The 21,006-nt window shown below is 36.1% G+C and overlaps 1 protein-coding gene across 2 annotated transcripts; it reads right to left on the bottom strand.

Moving 5' to 3' along the window:
• Nucleotides 1-174: 174 nt before the first annotated feature.
• On the bottom strand, nt 175-11,115 carry LOC113696229 (transcription elongation factor SPT6 homolog). 2 transcript variants are annotated; one of them, XM_027215634.2, is made up of 17 exons: nt 10,891-11,115; nt 10,664-10,762; nt 9,845-9,974; nt 9,630-9,714; nt 9,393-9,546; nt 9,193-9,328; nt 8,832-9,099; nt 8,552-8,752; nt 8,345-8,470; nt 7,882-8,268; nt 7,684-7,794; nt 6,822-7,598; nt 6,411-6,552; nt 5,164-6,335; nt 4,258-4,467; nt 2,860-3,337; nt 175-1,035 (listed from the first exon to the last, which is right to left on the bottom strand). In XM_027215634.2, the coding sequence occupies exons 1-17, from the start codon at nt 10,922-10,924 to the stop codon at nt 503-505; spliced, it is 5,043 nt and encodes a 1,680-aa protein (XP_027071435.2). In that variant the 5' UTR covers nt 10,925-11,115; the 3' UTR covers nt 175-502. The 2 variants fall into 2 exon arrangements, with proteins under 2 accessions (XP_027071435.2, XP_027071437.2); XM_027215636.2 differs by having other exon boundaries at nt 9,405-9,546.
• Nucleotides 11,116-21,006: the final 9,891 nt, after the last annotated feature.

Here is a 21,006-nt window from a genome sequence, read left to right as displayed (position 1 = left end):
GTAATTCTGTTTCAGATAGCTAAAATCATCAAACCATCAAAAACGACGTTGCTTAATTGATAGTATGCAACGTGTAGTAGTAGAAGCAAAATAAGGAACCATAATGCAGCTAAGATTCAACAACTACCATGTATGCCACTGTGATGAGTTACCATACTTTCTGCTCTTGCTGAATTGAGGAATGCGGCAAGTGAAGATATAGCCACCTCATTCATTCTCCCCAAATAACTACAGTCAATATGTCCTCAAACGAGCACCCTAACAATGCGTCTATCACCTTTACCCTAAACATGTCCAAGCGCCTTGACCTTACCTACATCAAGGGGCATGAAAAGCAGAGCGTCCTTTTTTTTTTTTTTTTTTTTTTTAGGGATAAACTTTTGGGATTACGAAACAAAAGCTGCACCATAAATTCAAGGGCAAGGCCAAAAAATCTCGGCACTTAATTAACTATCATAATATATGGTCAAATAGAAACACGTGGCTCCTGCAAGCAAGCACATCACCAGCCACTACCACCACCACTGCTCCCCGACCATCCACCATTACCACCTTCAGCTTGCATTGAACTCTTTTTGCTACCACCCCAGGCTGAGTTTCCAGCATCGGTACCTGCATCTGAACCCTGTGCCCAGCCACCACTGTCAGCACCCCAACCACCAGTGCTGTTGCCACCAGCACCACCAGAGCCCCAACCACTGCCACTGCTGCCACCACCCCAACCTCCGCTACCACCATCTGCTGTACTGCTCCCCCAGCCACTACCACTACCACTTCCACCACCACCCCAGCCACCTGGGAAAGCTTCCCTACCGGGTGAATTTTGAACTTTAGCACCAGCAAAGTTACTCCATCCATCATCATTATCCTTGGAGCCCCACTTTTGCGAACTGTAGTCTCCATCCTGCCTGCTATTGTTGTTATTTCCCCTACCACCATCATATGAGCCACGGCCACGACCACGGCCGCCATATGGCCTTGGCAATCCACTTGGATGTCCATCTTGATTGGCACCATTCTTATAATCACTTCTTCCTGCAAAACAGACCAAGAAAGCAACCCAAATTAGTAACAATACAAGGAACTTTGACTCTGGCATTCAATTTCAGTGAGTATAAAAAATTCCATAAGCACGATAGACTGGTAGTCAAGAGGAAATGTTAAAGGTTAAACAAGAAAAATGCAGAAAGCAACTAGAAAACCATAACATCAGTAAGCTTGCAGACAAGAGATGGCAATAAACGTCATAGCCCAATTATGTACAAGAAGTTCTTCATTTGCATTTATTTTGGAATGGGAAAAGTGATCATTTATCAAATGCATTCAACTGTTCAAACCTCTGCAAATATTAAGAAACCAAAATTCCCCTGATAAGAATATGCAGAAAGCAACTAGAAGGCCATAACATCAGTAAGCATGCAGACAAGAAATGGTAATAAATTTCAGAGCCCAATTATGTACAATAAGTTCTTGACTTGCATTTATTTTGGAACAGGAAAAGTGATCATCTGTCGAATGCATTTCAACAGTTTAAACCTCTGCAAGTACTGAGAAACCACATTTCCCCTTACAAGAAATATGCAGAAAGCAACTAGAAGACCACAACATCAGTAAGCTTGCAAACAAGAAAAGTTCTTGATTTGCATTTATTTTGGAACAGGAAAAGTGATCATCTGTCGAATGCATTTCAACAGTTTAAACCTCTGCAAGTATTGAGAAACCAGATTTCCCCCTACAAGAAATATGCGGAAAGCAACTAGAAGGCCATAACATCAGTAAGCTTGCAGACAAGAAATGGCAATAAACTTCATAGCCCAATTATGTACAAGAAGTTCTTGATTTGTATTTGTTTTGGAATTGGAAAAGCAATCATTTGTCAGATGCATTTCAACAGTTCAAACCTCTGCAACTGTTGAGAAACCAAATTTCCCCTTACACAACTCATGTGCCTCATGATTTGAACACCAATATTAGTAATTGTGCACCTCAGGTATAGATTCTAATGTGCAAATACAACACTCTAGCAGTCTTTCAGAGTTCATCAGATAAAACGTGCTTATTCAACCAGTAAGCAATTTTTGTTCATTAGTACTATAAATCAGCATATTAAGGCTGAAGTTAAATAAACTTCAATCTAGACTATACTTGAAAATCAACAACCAAATGCTTAAATAGAATATACAACAGCTTACAATAAATTTGCAAATTATTAATAACTAGACTATCTCAGTCTTCTATCCATAATTTTTTTTTTTTGGGATTGCGCATAAGATAACTTTTTTCTTTCAAAATGTAAAAAATGCTAAACTTTGGGGGCACTCATCCACTACGTCCAAGGCTTTCACCCACAAATTAAGAAGATGAAGTGCCTTAACCAAAACCTTAGAGTAAACATTCTCAGCTTACCCAAAGCTCTTCTTTTCTATGCAGAAATTGACCTTCTAACCCATTATTGAGGAATTACTCTGAAGGGGAACCCTTTTCTGGGTTCCTTTTTTTCACCCTCCTCAATGCTGCACCCTAATTGACATGACTGAATCAAATCTGTCTCACAACTAGAGGTACAAAGGCCAGAGGAGAAAAGACAGTAATTTATGAATTCGCCAAAAGTCAGGACTACATCAGCAAGCATCAAAGAACAGTAGAAAGCCTCTTTCTATTGAACTACCAAAAAACATCTAAAAGCACATCAAACATTTGAAAAAAAATAAAATAAAGAAAGCAATAGGCATCAAATTCATGTTTCATAATTGTCAATGAATTACACTAAGATGAACACACATTAGAAGAGAATGATATTACATAATCTTCAACCATATAGTATGATCTTAACTCAGTTTGTTGTTGAATTTTGATTACCTGCTCTAGGACCCCTATCTCTGTCTGCAGACTGGCCACCTCTCCAACCACCATCGTTAGAGGAACCACTCCAACCACCACCAAATCCTGATGAGCCCCCAGTTGCAGGGCTTCGCATTGGCACCATAGCAGCCACAGATCTTATTGACGGTGTGGAGTCATGTGGATCATCAATATGCCTCTGAAAATAAGCAACAAGGCGATCTAAGTCCTCAAACATTCTCTTACGGAACTTGAACCCCTTTGGATATAGACCAATATACTCATGGTGTGGATTTGAACTCCTTATGTAGGTGAGGATAAATGTTCCAGGATGTTCATGAGATATACCAAAGCTATAAACAATTCTCATTGGATACTCGGATTTCTCCACTCTCAAGAGTTCATCAACTTCTGCTTTAGTGCCCTTCCTGAACTTACGGTAATTCAGCATGGCCTTCAAATGAGCAACTAAAGGATCCACGTAGCGATCCATAACCTGATGTAAAAGTAACAAAGAACAGCACATAATGCATGGATCTATAAATGAAGTTATAATCTGATAACACACAATTTGAAAAGTTAAATTGCAAGCATAATTACCACCCCCATGCAGTAGATACAAAATATGAAACCCAACCAAATTTAAACACAGCTAGTGGGAACCTCAAGGCTTTCCTTTGATATATAAAACTCAAATATTCAAAAAGAAGGTTCTCCTAAAAACTCAGTTTACACTCAAACAGTAAATGACCCACAGAAAGAACAGGTTATATATAGCCCATAACGTTAATAACATGATAGGAAAGAAAACATAGTTAACAAGAGCACTTTGTTACCAACCAATATCTTTATGCCCTGAAATCATTTGGAACTCAAAAGATTAGTGGAAATCACGGGTACACTGACTCACAAAAGATGGATTACCATTACCACCGTTCAGCCTTATTATAATTCAAAAAACTCTTCTGGTTCTGAGTTTGACCTCACATGACAAATGTTAAGACACAAAGGAAGTCAGACAAATTTACAAGATAAGATAGAGGTGCCAAAAAAAATGCTGCGACTGGTAATCCTGAAAAACAATCCTTTGGCAAACACTAGTTACCATGGTGAAAATGAATTGGGAAGACTAAGTGAGGTCAGTCTAGAAACAAACACTCATGTAGGATGGTGAAACAATCACTTGCTGTAGCAACTACAGGAACATATTCCTGAGAAGTGATTTAATCTCCATAATTCTATATAAAAACTGCACAAACAACAGGGATGAAACTGTGGTTACTAGGGTCCAAAATAAATTAATAAAATTTGCATTCACTACCCCCTTTGGGCCAATTGTGGGAAGACTGGACAGTGTGCGTCACATGACAATCCATAAAATTAACAGCTCAACATAATATGATTCCAGATTCTTACCTCATCCAAATCCTCAAATGTGTCCTCTCCAATTTTTAATGTTTTCCCTATCCTAAGCAAACTTGTTATATCCTTGTGCTCCTTTCCGCCTTCAACTATGTCCTTGTGTGCAAAAACGCCATCATAGACTTTGAGTGTGAGGGTCAAATATGAGGGTCCACGAGAACTAGGACGGACAATACTTTCGCCAGGATCCTTGTCAGACAAAAACTGCACCAGAAAAAAGTAAGCAACAAAACATGAGGTTATAAGCATATTCAAGTAAACATAACTATCGTGATCAACAATTGACGAAATCTAATTGTTTGACAATTATTTCACATCTTTTATATTAGAAACAAATCAGACAACACTTAAGAAGCACAAACATTAAATGGCTGTGCCACACGTAGTACACTCTCAGACTAGACATGCATCAGTGAGGGCATTTAAATAAAATTACAATAGGTGAAATCTTAGACTGTAGCCTAACAATATCCAAACAATGAGAGCGCAAGCTAATACAAGAACATTAATGTAGACAAAAATATGAACAAAATAATGCATGTCTATATAGCATTTTACTAAATAAATGAACTTAAGATTATGGCAATTTCAGTTGTGGGCAGGTGCAGTCCAGGCAACCATATCATCTCTACATGATGACATTCTATAAATACCTGTAAAACTACATCCATCTTTCAGTCTATCTTTAAAGTGTCATATCCTACCTATATCAAGTATGCTCCCTAAACAAATTATTATCAGTTCAAGCCATACATGTGTCAAATCTTTATTACCATTTGACAAATGAAGAGTCATAAAAAGCTTGATAGGAATAAAGTCCACAAAACTTACAGAATTTCCTCCATCAAGTTTAATGTACATAAACATGTAAACTCAATCTCACTATTGAACAAATCATACCTCCATTGCCTCATCTGCTGTGATATTCTGGAAACGAGGATGAACAATCATCCTTGGTTTAAAATGCTTCTTCGCTAGCTCCTTCTCCTTACGAACCTTTTCCTGCTCAGTCTGTAAACTACTGCGGTCTTCATGGTAGTATGGATCCATTTCTCGATAGCTTTGATACCGGTTACTTCTCATTTCACTCTCTCTACAAGTTAAAAAGACCTGATACCTATTCTTTTGAATTGACTTGATTCTGCAAGTTAAAATATCACCTTCCCGCAACTTCTCAGTCAAATCATCAAAACCCCTCCAGTCATCTGTGTAGTCCTCCTTTGTCAACATGCCCGTCAATCCAGAATCAAGAACACAAGTCGCCCTCTGAGGTTGAACTCTGCGAGCTGTTGCTTGCACAATTCTCCCTTCAGAAAGTGTTTCCTCAGTCTCTCCAGAAATCATGTAAAACTCCTCATCCTGACTTGGTTCTACATAAGGTCTGCGGCAATCCTGAAAGCCTTGCATCAATTCCAATCTTATGCCATTAAGGGTCTCTTTCTTGGTCAAACCCTTCTCGGCAACATATTCAGATGAATGGACAGCTCTTAGCAGATGAGGCTTCTCCCTGACATGCTCTATAGCCATCTCCAGCATCTCATCATCATCATTTATGTCATCTCCTACATCCATTTTATAAACATCTTTTGCCAACTCCTGTGCAAGACCATAGGATTCGGGATGTATTCTTGTATCATCCAATAAATCAATAAATTGACTACTGCTAGCAGCCAATCCACTGCGTCTTACACGGAGGAAACCTACAGCATTGACAAACACCTTTTTACCAAGCCCATGTGCAGTCAAAAGGTCCTTCCTGGTGAAGATAGCTCCAGCTCTTACTAAAGATCTTTGAAGAGATGCGGCCTTCCGCGGTCCAAGACCAGATATGAATTGCAGAGGAGAAAACAACCATTCATGGCTAGCAGCCAAATTCACATCAAGACCCACTTGATTAGTCACATCAACCATGACCTGTTCAACCATAGCATACTTCTCATCAGGAGTAAGATAGCTCTCGAAAGGACTAAGTTTCCAAGACAATATCTCTCTTCCTGGTCCACATAGCGTAGCAACCATAGCTAATGGATTCTGAAGATAGCGCCCAAGAGCCACAGCCCGTTTGACAATACCTATAAATTTAGGAAATGGTCAATTTCCCATCTATATTACAGAAACAATATTCACAACTAGGAAAATGCATCTACCTGACTGCCCAGGAAGCTGGTCAGCTGAGATACGGGAATTCTCATACAGATGTGGTAGAGATTCATCACCATACACAATATTCAAGTTATCCATCTCGTGACCAACCTCTCTCGGGTTCTCCTCTACCATTTTAAAGATTATCTGTAATGTGTTTTTCAGGAGGGGAGAGGAGAAAGTGTTAGGTTACATCCCTGACAAACTAATGAAAAAACAAGAAAAGAAAAATATGGCAGTAATTTAGAACATAAACAATGTGAACAAGATGAATGATATATTCCAAATAAGTAGACCACTAAAAATCCCCAGGACACAAGGGCATTGTTGTAAAATTTAGAAAACAATTAAGCTCAAGCACTAAACAATAAACTTCAACTGCAATAAAATATTGTGAAGACTTCAAGAGTGCATACCTCATATATATCCTCCTTTAATCTTGTACAGGACAAATTCACAGCTCCAAGAACAACAACATGCGGTTGGTGGTCCATCATAAATTTTAGAACCCGCTGCTGATCATTTTTCTTCTTCTGTTGATCATTGATGTTTTGACCACGAAGACTGAGAGATCCTGCATATAAAACATCTATAACCTCTCCAGATGAATCCAACATCACAAAAGTTGTGGCAGGCTTTCCAGGACCCCAACAGCAAGCCATAACCCGGGGGGCAGTTTCTTCATCTGTGCTGTCACTTTCTTTACGCTGATATGGCGCCACAGAAACTCTGTCCCACAAGAGCCTTCCATATTCCATAGACAACCAACTTTTCGCTCTACTGGTCAACCAAGACCTGGCTTCCTTCTCCATTGAAGGGAGAAGAAAATTGAAAAAGGCATCCTGAATTATCAGCTTCCTCTGCTCATTCCACAATTGAGCAGATTTACTCACACTGTCACTAAGATAATAATCATTAGAGTCGCTAATCAACTTGTTAAGAACTGCTTGAGGCAGCTTGATAGTAACTTGTAGCAGCTTCTCCTCCTCAGCCTTCTGAATAAGAAGCCACTGTGCATCATCAAATCTAGTAAGTGGCTTATCCTTTAACCACTTCACTCCAGCAAACTGATGAAAAGAATCAATAGCTGCATTGCCATCGGCAGTAGGAGTTGTCGTCACGGTAGCATTATCCATAAAGACACTACGCACATGTTTCCGAACACATGGTTCGCAGCTAATCTCAACTGCTGCCTGGAATGACAAGCAAATTTTTAAACAATCAACTATGAAAAAGCAGTTAGTTATGACATGCAAGCATGACGATACGTTCACATACCATGTGCCTAGCACCTTTTAGCACTGCTTGAGGTGTTTCAAACATTGCACATGTAAAGTTTGAGGCAACTTCCTCTGGTGATTCTTTGGCATCTTCCAATTCCTCCATTCTCTGGACAGGGAAAATGATCACATGCCATTCCTCACGTTCCTGTCAACATACAGAGCAATATTCTAATACCAAACTCAAGATACCTACCATATTTTGCAGAGATATCTGCAGCCCAAATTGCTCAGAGCTGTAGCCAAACTTGTTTGCAACCTCCCATAGACCAGCTTTACTGCATATACTATATTGTGATTTCCTCTTTGGCCTCTTATATTGTCCTTCATCTGCACCAACTTCACCCGCTGGAAAATGCAGGTTAAATTTTGAGTCAACATCATCAACCTCTCGGTCTGACTCTGCTGCCTTGAGTGCTTTGGTAATTGATTCAAAAAGCTGCTGGTTTAAATTTAATCGAGTTTCATCATACACTCTACGAGATTCTTCATCATACCGTCTACTATAGTATGATTCCAGAGCACTCTTCCGCTTCTGAAGAAGCAGCCATTTTTTGTCCAAGTCTTGGATGGCCCAAAGCATCTGCAGGTACATACGATAAAATCATTCAACCAGATCAAAACGAACTCCAGTACAGTATCAATGGCAGATCATATACCTTGTGCCACCTCAGGCTAGGTTTTTTGTCAGAATTATTCTGGTCATCATTGTCTGATTCAGGCTGCTCTGGATCCTTCAGTAGGCTCAAGCATTCCTCCTTCCTATACATAGCAATGAATGGAACCTAAAATAGAGAGAAAAATTCAGTTCAAGAGTTCATACAGGTAATGTCAAAATTCAGCACTACAACCAAAATCTTGCTTACATCTAATTTCTGGACATGCATCAACTCCAAGAATCTTGTAATGTGATTCTTGTCTATTGGGGGCTCGTTAGAAGCCTCATTCGTATCTGTTCTTCCTTTCATAGACAGAGGTAACACACCATTACCAAGCTGATTAAGTATCCACGAACTCTCATCATCTACCTCATCTGTGGGAGGAGGACCAGTGCTTTCCTCTGATACCTACAGATGCGAGAAGATGGTTAAAAAAAAGACCAGTAACATACATTCAAAATACCATCTAAAAGGCAAAAAAAAAAACCTGCATCCTTTCAGGAATATCTATTTCACGTATCCGGTCATCTTTCTCGGTCATATACTTCTCAGACAGGATGATAGGCTCAAATTCATCTTCCAGCCTTCGCTCCTTCCACTCACCAGAATCATCATGCCTGCTCATCTTTACCAAACCTTGCTTGCGAAGCCTCAAGAGCTCCTCAACATCACCAAAAATTTCATGTGCCTCCTGGAGAGCAGTTGATGAAACTCCTGGTGCCTGCCGGGCCTTCTTTTTGTTAACCTTCTTCCTTCTATATCAAACCAATAAGATAAAGTTCAAGAAACCTTTAGTAGTTAGAAATAAAAAGACCAATTATCAAAATTGATCTATGACAGAGATTTACCTCACGGGCGCTCCATGTTCATCATAGCTGTCTTCCTCATCAACAATAAAATCAGCCATCTCATCCTCCTCACCCATATCTGCCTCATCCTCCTCTTCCAGTTGCTCCTCTTCAGCAATATCCTCAAGCGGTTGTCCTGAAATATTTCATAAGAATTCACCACCATCACCATGAATACAAATCAAGATGACTAATTATACCATCATCATCACCAAACAAGCTGCGTTTGAGCTTTTCTTCAGCAGTTCTTCCCCTCCTCCCTGTCTCATCAAACTCTTCCTCATCGGAAAACCCAGAATGCTCTTCTGCTGTGTCCCTCTGTGCTTTCTTCAGTCGCTTGAACTTCTTGCTCTCCTGATAGAATTTAAGCATTAGAAACTGTTTGCCAATGCTTTTAATGCATTGCAAGGAAAAACAATGTAAGAAAGGGGCATTACAAGCTTTGGTCGAGGAACCGTAATATTGCTCTCTTGAAGGAGCTCATAGTCATCTTCGTCAAGAACATAATTCCTCTCTGACTCCCTAGAGTTAAGAGTAAAAACATCAGATAACTGTTTCTTTTTTCCTTTCCTTATCCAGAAAAAAAAAACAGCTTTACTACTATCATATAACAAGCACCACGAAAACACAGAGAGAAGATGAAGAAGCTAACCTTTTCTTGCGTTTCTTCTTCTTTTGTCTCTCCGCACCATCATCAGCCCTATCGTCTTCCTCCTCTTCCTGCTCTTCTTCAACATCGCTAACTATAAACCCATCATCCTCATACTCATCCTGACCTTCCTCTGCTCAACAAAACAGAGAAAAGAAACTCCTTAAACAGAAGAAGCATATGGCACATTGCAAATTCTCTAAGGGACAACAGGAGATTGAGATAGAGCTTACCTAGTCTTCAATCAATCACAATTAGCACAACAAAGTTTGTTATTAAAGCACAATAACACCAAATCACTACCGTTATGAGATCCTGAATTTTTTTTTAAAGTTTTACTTAGTATCCAACACTATGCATTTTCCATCACAATTTGGTCTACAACTACTCATTCAGATATTCCATGAAGTAATTATCATCCAAGTACATAATAATGTTAACCAAGCTTCTTTCGAAGATTGTTATTATTCTCCCAAATCTCCCAAGCAATAGATTACGGTGAAATTCCTGAACAAAATTCTAAAGTAAATAATAGAAAAGAAACAATGAAAATAAGCACAAATAGGAGGGGAAAAATTCAACAACATGCAAGTAAAATCCATAATCAAACATCAGCAAGCCTCCAAATCAACATTTCACTAAAAAAAAACGCCAAATACAAATGCCCATTCAGCCCATTGCACAAAAACTCCAAAATCAATCATCAAAACCCTAAAATCCCCCAAACAAAAGGACCAATATTTTCCAGGCTAGAAACGAGCCGAAGAAGGTTAAAAGGAAAAACGAGTATACAACTACAACAAATACAATCTGACGGCGTACCTTCATCTTCGTCCTCCTCATCGTCGTCGTGGCCGCGGCCTATTCTCTCCCCGTCCTCGGGCTCTTCATCCCTCTCTTCTTCCTCGATTCCAACCTCATCTTCACAAATAATGGATAACCCAATCAAAAATCATTAAAAAAAATTTGTTTCTTCCGAACTAAGCACAAATTTTTCTTCAAAAAACATCGATTGTTTTCGCCAGAAAGAAAAAAGAAATCATATTTACCTTCGTCGTCAGAAATTACAGCTTTTCCTACCATTTTATCAAGAACTGAAAACAATAAAGAAACAAAATAGAGAGTGGAATATGAGAAAAATTAGCCTAATCCCTTCTCCCACTGCTCTCCACTTCGTTATTGGGAAGTAAATATAGCAGAGAAAGATGAAGTACTGAGTTTATATAGCAAGTGTGTGACTGCGTGTGGGACTTTGAGCAAATGGTAGAGGCGGTTCGGGTGTTCATTTGGAATGGGAAACTGGATGATGCGATATTAGGTACTAATTCTATTTATGCCCTCAAAGTTCCTCAATTGTTAAATATACCCTAAAAAGTGGTGTGGAACTACGTAATAATTTTAGTTTCTGCCCTCAAACTTTTATTATTTGGTGATGTTCATGATTAAGAAATAAGAACGGTGCACAGCTTATGGGCCCCTTGTTCTTGGGGCCTAAAAACCTTACAGGTCTCATATGACGGTAATTGCGATATGCACCTCTCAATTATTGTTAATTCTAACTTTATGTCTTCAATTATCAAATTTCACACTTCATGGTATAAACTGTCTTGCACTTAGTTCAAGTAATTGTAGCCTGGCTCGTAATCATGAAATTGTTCCTGAATCTTGCGCTTAGTTCAAGTAATTGTAACCTGGCTCATAATCATGAAATTGTTCTTGAATCTTATATTACATTTAGAATGATATTTGTATTGGTTTTTCCAACTAAATCATACACTATGATCTTTCTCATCTAAAGAGGATAACTCCTACAAGTTGACTTTAATAATAAAAACTCTAGCACTCTAATGAACAAATATTCTAGACTTACCAAATCAAAACTCCTCATATATATATTATAATTAATAAAAAAATAAGAACTTAAAATATACAAGTTTTACCCATTTAGTGCAATAAATTAATTCTTTTTACCCATTTAGTGCCAACAAATTAATTCTATGTACAACATGTAAAAGAAAAAGGAATTATTTTCCGATGCCCATGTCTAGAAGTGAAAGGATATACATATATAAATATAATGTATCATAATAAAATTCGAAATCACCCTCGCGCTCAAACATCCCTAAAACAGGAAAAAAAATACATAAAATAGAAACGGGGTTAAAAACTTAAAAACTATTTTTAATTTTGTGTTCTTTTACAATGAAACTACAAAAATATGGATATATACGGTCTTATGTAAGGAATCAAAAGTTTTCTTTAGGTGTGTGTAATCAAACGACTGATAGAAGAAAAGTTCAAAAAAATCAATAGCAAAAAGAGAGTTTTATGAGTAAAGATTTAAATTGTTCCCATGAATGAAATCGAAATAGAAAATTTTTCATAAATTTCATGGCAAAAATATTGAAGAAATGAAAATTTTGGATATATGCAAAAACTATAAGTAGGTAATAATTTTTGCATCATTTGTAAAAATGAAGTTTAATTTTGTTTATTTGATCTAGAATATGCTGGGTTTGTCTAGATTGATAATTATTTGCAAAATTATTTACTTGCATCCTACATATTTTTTAATCACCTTTTTAATATCCCAACTATCTTTTTATATCAGATACATCACATTATAAAAAGTGTTTTAGTATTATTTTTTTAAAAAAAAATTCCATGAATCACCTACCTTACTTTCAAAATCATTGCAAAAACTTACCACCTGTTTTGTTGTTACTTGGAAATGATAATGATAATCACTATCAAAAGGCCCCTCAATGACAATGGGTTTTTGATAGAGTTGTTAATCAAACCGGATAGCTCGCAAGTCGAGCTCAACCCAGTTTGTTAAGGGTTCGACTCAACTCGTTCTTCTCAGTAAACGAGTCAAGTTCGAGTTTTATATGTACTCATTTATGAAACGAGCCGAGCCGAGTTAAGCACAACTTGCGAATTACTCAACAGGCTCGAAATATAGGGGCATTATTGTCATTTCACTGTGTATATGATAATTACTCCTAAATTTCAATTCCCAAACGAGGATTCCTATTGCTACCCTAATTTTTCTCTTCCCTTTTCCACCACTCACAGCCACCTCTTCCTTCACACCAAATCACCAATCCATCCACCGTCTCACCACCATCACCAATCAGGGAGGATATTGGCCATTGCTGCCCTAGTGTTGACTTCCCGTTGCGGCATTGCCCTAGTTTTATCTCCTCTTCTTGTCTTCCACAGCATTGCGGCTCGCAAGCGTTAGCTTCCCAGTTTTCGCACCCAAACCAACTCACTCAATCCATCCACCACCTCACCACCATCGGTTCATTAGGATTTGTTGTTGTTAGAGTTTAAGGATGCACTGCCACTTACTGTCGTGAATCCGTGAGCAGTCTATCGTGAGTCTGCCACGGAGCCACCTCAGTTAGCCAAGGACTACTACCATTTCACCGACTAGCTGCATAATCTGGTGCCACTTCTTGAATTTACAATTTATTTTTGGCTTTTAGAGGATGTTTAGATTTTGCTTAATTTTTTGTCTTTTTGTCGGATATTAGACCAAGAATTGAGAATATTTGGAAACAAGGGTAGCTTCAATTATTTCTTTCTTTTTATTTCTTTCACTCTTTTGTTGTATTGCTTTGGAGCTTACAAGGTCAATTTATAGTTGTAAATGATCATTCTAGATACATAGGAAGGATTTCCAACCATACTTACCAACAACTTTCTTAATTTTCAACCTTCTAGATACATAGAGAACATTCCAACTATCTCATTTACTAAGTAATTAATCAACTAATTGATTCGGTACATTATTCAACATATTCCCCCCTTAATGTGTTGTTCTTGAACTCCAAGCATCTCTCGAAAATAGTTGAACTTGTCTTTTAGAAGTGCCTTGGTAAAGATGTCTACAACTTGGTCTTCACTCTTGCAAAATTTTTGTTCAACTTCACTATCTTCAATTGCGTCTCAAATAAAATGGTGTTTGATAGTAATATGGCAAGTTCGACTATGATAAATTGGATCTTTGGCAATGTCAATTGCTGATTTGTTATCATAAAACATCATCGTAGCTTCCTTTTGCTTCTCACCAATGTTTTCAAGAATTCTCCTAAGTCAAATGGTTTGTGATGTTGCCAAACTTGCAGACACATATTCAGATTCAGTGGATGATTGTACCATGCTTTGTTACTTCTTTGATGCTCAAGAAAATACTCCAGAATCAAGTGAAAAACAATAGCCTGAGGTACTCTTCATACCATCAAGGCATCCACCCCAATCACTATCACAATAATCATGCAAATTTAAAGAAGTGGCTTTGCTGAATTTGATGCCGTAGTTAAGTGTCCCTTTGATGCATTTTAACACTCTCTTGGCTGCTCCAAGATATAATTGAGTGCGATTGTGCATAAATCTTCACAATAAACTTGAAGCAAATAAGATATCCGGCCTTGTAGCTGTGAGATAAAACAAAATTTCTACCAAACTTTTATATAAAATAGAATCAACTTTCTTTTCACCATCTTCTTTGACAAGTTTTTCACTTACAATAAGTGGTGTGGCTATAAGTTTACAATTAGCCATGCCAAATTTCACAAGAATTTCACAAGCCATGCCAAATTTCAGCTTATTTCTTTTGACAAATAAAGACTCCATCATCATATTGATAAATCTCCATACCAAGAAAATGATGTAGTTGTCCCCTATCATTCAGTTCATATCGTTTCATCATGTCTTTCTTAAAATCAGCAATCATCTTTTTATTGTTACTGGTGTAAAGCAAATCATCAACATATAAAGCAACAATGAGAATGTTTGAGTTACCTTGAGTTTTCACATATAAGGTTGGCTCACTTTTACTCTTCTTGAATCCTTACTCCATAAAGTAAGAATCAATTTGGCTATACCAAACCCTTGGAGCTTGTTTTAATCTATACAATGTTTTCTTCAACTTATACACTTTGTCTTCTTGTCCTTCTTTGACAAAACCTTGAAATTGTTGAACATAGATCTCTTCCTTCAATTCTCCATTCAAAAAGGCAGATTTAACACCAAGTTGATAGAGATTCCAACCTTTTTGGGTTACCACGGCAATTAGAGCTCTAATTATATCAAATCTTACATCCGGTGCAAATGTTTCATTGTAGTCAATCCCGAACTGCTATGAATAACCCTTAGCAACAAGTCTTACCTTCTTCTTTTGGATTGAACCATTCAAATTCAGTTTGACTTTGTAAATCCACTTGACACCAATGATCTCCTTGTCTTGAAACTTTTCAACTAGTTTCCAAATCTCATTTTTCTCGATTGCATAAATTTCATCTTCCATTATCTTTTTCCAATTCTTTTTTGCATATGTTTCTTCATAATTTTCTGGTTCAAGAATGCAAAAATTGCATCTTGCATAAACATCACTCAAACTCCTCATTTTCTTTGGAGTTGAGTTTGGAGAACTCAAACTCGAACTCGAACTTGAACTTAGAGATGATGGTGGACTGCTTGTTGGTGCTGAATCATCACCATTTTCTTCTTCATTTGTTGAATTTTCTTCTTCTTCATGATGCCAAACAACTTGCTTCACAATCTTTTTCTCATCCCAATTCCAAGCAACATTTTCATCAAATACAACATCTCGACTAATAATGATTTCGATTGTCTTCAAAGTAAACAATCTATAACCTTTAGACTTGGAGTTATAACCAACAAAAATATATTTTCCACTTATTTCATCAAACTTGTACCTCTTTTCTTATGGAATTGAGTATAGCAAATGCTCCAAAAAACCTTCAAGTGTTTCACTGACGGTTTCCTTTCACTCCATACTTCAATTGGAGTTTGATTCCATACAGCTTTGTAGGATTTTGATTGAACAAATATACAACTGTATAAATGGTTTCAACCCAAAATTTCTTTGGCAAGTTTTTGTCATGTAACATAGATTTTGCCATCTCTATCACAGTTTGGTTCTTTCTTTCCAAAACTCCATTTTGTTATGGTATGTAGCCAATAGTTAATTGCCTTTTCAAACCTTCATCTTTAGAAAATTCTTGGAATGCATTTGATGTGTACTTCTTGCCACGATCACTCTTCAACTTCTTGATGTAACAATCACTTTGTTTTTCAACAAGACTTTTAAACTTCTTAAAAATTGAAAACATCTCGAATTTTTCTTTCATGAAATCGCCGCAAGTCATTCTTAAAAAATCATCAATGAAAAGGATGAAATACTTGTTACTTCCATGACAAGTTATCTTCATGGATCTATAATATCGGTATGAATCAGTTTCAAAATCTTTTTGGCTCGCCATGTAATTCCTTTAGGAAATGGTTGCCGGTGTTGTTTGCCAAGTGCACAACCATCACAACTTTTATGTTTCTCTTTAATTCTTGATAAGTCATATGCCATCCCTCTTTGTTGAAGCACTTTGAGGCTATGAAAAATTTAAAATGGCCAAACTTCTTGTATCACAACCATGAATCTGTATTGACATACGTTTTCAAGGCTTGATTTCCCCTATAATTAAATTTAGTTGAAAAATTTCGATTGGCTTGCATTTGAATTTTCATCACAAGCTATCTATCATCCTTTTCATCATAAATGCAGCACTTATAATTATCAAAATTAAGTGCATATTTATACTCATAAAGTTGTCCAAGACTTAATAAATTTTGGTCTAAATCAAGAATAAATAAAATATTATGAATGAACTTCATACCTTGCTTGGTTTGGACACCAATTGTTTCCAATCATTGTGCTTGAATTATGACTCCATTTTTTATCTTCACTTCAATCTTTGTAAATTCATCCAAGTCAACAAAAATAGATTTATCTCTTGTTATATAATTGCTACAACTGCTGTTAAAATACCATGTATTATTCTTGACCTTAGTGGCCATGTGACAAGCATAGAATAAGTTTTTTGCTCCTTGCTTGTCTTCTGAAATTGTAGTTGATGATTGGTCCTGAATCTTCAATCCTTCTCAATATGGTCAAATCTCTTGCAATAGTAGTACTTTAGCTTGTCGTTGTGCCAATAATCTTTCTCAAGGTGATTGATTTTGCCACAACAGCTACAAGTTTATGAATTTTCAACATTAAGGCATCTTTGAAGATTGTTTCTTCCTCTTCCTCTTGAATTTCTGCCTCTGCCTTTTCCACGGCCATATCTACCCTCCTCTTTGCGAGTCTCCACCTCTTTGGTAGTTACAAGATAGCTCTCGTTCATTGGTTTTGGGGCTAAAACTCAGTTTCAATTGGAAAGCACTTTCAACAAATTTTTCAGCATGTCTAGCCAACCTTCTCTCATGAGCTTTCAAGGATTCCGTCAATTCTTGAACTCAATACTCTAACCAGATTTCAAGAAGTACCTCTATATTCTGCACTTAATCAAATTACCCAAAGAATCTTTCCTCAAAAGTATTTTTGGCAACCAGATGATCCCTCAAAAAATTTGGATTATTATGAATTAATTAGTTAGATTTCATTCATGAACATGGTCTGATCCTCAAAAGAATTATTCAACCATTAAAAAAGAAATTCTATCTATAGTTTTATGTATATCAAAATTTCAAGATGATTTATATAATAAAAAATTTTTAATTAGAATAGATTGTAAATCTGCGAAAGAAATTTTACAAAAAGATGTTCAAAATATAGTTTCAAAACAAATATTTGCTAGATGGCAAGCTATTTTATCTGTATTTGATTTTGAAATAGAATTTATCAAAGGAGAAAATAATTCTTTACCAGATTTTCTTACTAGAGAATTTCTACAAGGACATGGATCGTGAAATGATGGCTCAAAGAGAAGAACGAGAATATACCAATTACTTGAGAACTCAAAGGGATTCTCCCACACTCCAAAACAAAGAAAAAGATATCCAATCCAGAGGATATCAATATTTTGCCCAAACCAGCTATGGTAGACAAACTATTCCAGCTCATCAAATTCCTAAATATGACACTATATACATTCGAAAAAGCCCATACACTACTATTACTCCTCAAGAAAAAGCCTTTCTTATTCAAAGAGAGATTCAGAGAAATACCATTCGAATCAAAGTTATGAAAAGAATTGTGAGAAGTGAGGAATTCATTCAATATCACAGAAAACAAAATAAGCAATTATCTGACCAACTCAAAGATATTGTTTATTAATATTGCAGGATTATGGATTCAAAAGCAGGAAATTCAAGGCCAAAGACTCCTCAAGATTATGAGATAAGTCTTACTCCTGTTACTCAAAATCGATTCCAACTCTTATCAGATTTTCCAGCATTGACTTATAGTCAAGCTGCTTGTACTCCAACTTCTTCTCAAAAACCTCTTCAACAAATTCCAACGACCCCAGAAAAATTCAATGAAAATACTTATTTTACAAAGCTATTTACCCAACACATTACTCTAACCAGATTTCAAGAAGTACCTCTATATTCTACACTTAATCAAATTACCCAAAGAATCTTTCCTCAAAAGTGTTTTTGGCAACCAGATGATCCCTCAAAAAATTTGGATTATTATGAATTAATTCTTACAGATACTCAATCTGTAGAAATATTTCCAATTCCAGACAGAAAAAATCCAAATACAATTAGCCACTCAAAATGCATAATAAAGAAAGTTTGTTCTCCAAATGAATGGACTTCTCTTTATTCTAAAAAATCCTTTTCAGTAAGGTTCATTCCAGATGGATTCACTTATCAAGATTACAAAATGGCATGGTATCGTGCCTTCTTTTTTAGACCATTCAATCATTCATGGTTCTTCACGTTCAAAGAAAATTGCAACAGAGAATTTCCAATTTAGTTCAATCACTGGTGGAAATGGTTTGGACCACAACCAGAGATACTACCTCCAAATGTGCTTATGGGATTTCAAACGTATCTAAAAAGAGCAAAGGGGGAAGAATATACAAGACCAAATTTATTCCATATGGAGTTCAAAATCCCGTGGATATTTTGCTGGAGTTTCAAAATTCATCAAGAACTTGAAAAACCACTTCCAATGTCATTAGTCAGAGAATTCAAAGTTAAATGGTGGACAGGATTCAACCAAGAATTTGGAGACCAAGTAAATGTTATCAGATTCCTAACTACCGGAGATAAACTCAAATGGACTAAACCAACATCTACTCCAACAACTTTTGTACCTACTACAACAAAGTCTTCACCAACTCCTACGGCACCAACTCCAACCACTACTCTAATAAAGAAAGAAAAAGAAAAAGACACCGAGATGGTATCCGAGGCAACTTCAAACGACTTTTTGATGAAAAAGATGATGCAAGATCCAAGACTACTCAAAGAATATCTGGATTATTTGTAAAAGTCGGATAAAAAAGAAGAAACCGACAAAATTGATGAGTCGGCAGAATCATCCGAATCAACTTTTGATCCATTCGGAGGACCATGCGGACAAGATCCAAATGACTTTTGAAAAAGATGTCGGCCACACAGAGAAAAGACAAATGAAATTCAAATGAAGAAAAAATGAAATGCAAATGACAAGTCCCGAGCCTCTATAAATTGAATCAAGATTTCAGAATGAAGGCATCCGAAAAAACTATCAGAGCAAAAATCCCTTTGTATCAAAACCTCTCAACCACTCTCACCTACTCTTACTACTCTCAACCACTCTTGTATTCAAGCTATTGTATAGCATTCTCCAAGCAGAATTTTAATAAGAAAGTTCAAAGATTTCTGCATTCAACAAAGCTTCCGTACGCAACTCAAAGTTTTATTGTAAGTCCAAATTTTTATGCTTATTACAAGTTTATATTGCCTGGGTTGGAAGTGGTATCAGAGCCACACCCTTTTATTTGCATACGCTTATTAAACTTTGTTTTTACATTTTCTGTATTGAATTAAGTTTCTATTTAAATTGACTAATTCATGCATTTATGTTCATATATTTCATTAAACTTTTACTGAAAGCGTTGGTAAGACTTGATGCCTTGTAAGACCGTTGGTAAGTCCAGAATAGAATGTTCCAGGCCTAGTGCTCGGTTGTTCCCGGTTAAGTAAAATTTAATTAAATATTAGACATGGCTGCATTCCTTAGACAATTAAAAATAGGATCTAATTCAAAGCACGATAATGTAGTACAAAGTCATGAATATCATATGCCCATAAATAATTCAGATTGGACTATTCCAGAAGAAAAAATAGAACACATTTATAGAATTAGCCCTTTAGATTTTAAAACTGTTCTATCAGTCAAAACACATGAAGAAACAATTTCTATCCAAGAAGAATATCAACCTATTCAACTATTAAATCATAGTACAATTCAAAAATATTTAAGTAAAGGATATCGATATATTCATATAGGTTTGATACAAATAGCCGTAAAACCTTTATTCCATCTAGGAGTAGATGCTCCAATATATTTAGCATTAAGAGATACTAGACTCAAACGATTTAAAACTTCTTTATTATCAATGATTCAAACAAATGTTTGTAATGGACCAATATATTTTAATTGTACTCCAAATTTTTCCATAGATTTAACAGATCCACACATCTTGAATTCAGTCATATTAGATATTCATATGCAAGGAAATAAATTTGAAAAATATACAAAGAATTTTGCAATAATATATAGAATATATTATAGACCTTTGTCTTCTCATTTAAATCCTAAATTTATAATGACTCCAACTCTTAAAGACGAAACAACTTTATTACAAGTAGATGCAGATAAACCTACAACTTACACTCCAAAAAGACTAAAGTGGAATGAAATAACTATACCTAGTGAATTTGAAATTAAAAATCCACAAATAGCAAGAAATATAGAACAGACTACGGCAGAAGATATTATAGAAAAATCAGATGGAAGTACTTTAATAAGATTTTCATCCTTAAGAGAAAGACCAGAATCATCATATTCTTGGTTACCAGCTAGACGTTCAAATTATGAGTCAACTGAAGTTAATTTTCCAATGGAAAGTACCTCAAATTTTAAATATAAAACACCTATACCAGAAGTTATAAATCAAAATCAATCAGATTATTTCCCAACTCATTCACAAATGAAAGGAGAAATAAATGTTATAAACAAACCATATAAAATAAACCATAAGTATTTACAAGAAGATTTTGAAGATGAAGAAAACACAGAAAAAAGAATTTGGTTTTTTCAATTAGAATCAGAATATAAAGAAAAATTAATAATA

This window comes from Coffea arabica, chromosome 6c, assembly GCF_036785885.1.
Source record: "Coffea arabica cultivar ET-39 chromosome 6c, Coffea Arabica ET-39 HiFi, whole genome shotgun sequence".
Taxonomy (NCBI): Eukaryota; Viridiplantae; Streptophyta; class Magnoliopsida; order Gentianales; family Rubiaceae; genus Coffea; species Coffea arabica.
The sequence above is the reverse complement of the archived record's forward strand: the minus strand, read 5'-3'. Positions and strand labels throughout refer to the sequence as shown.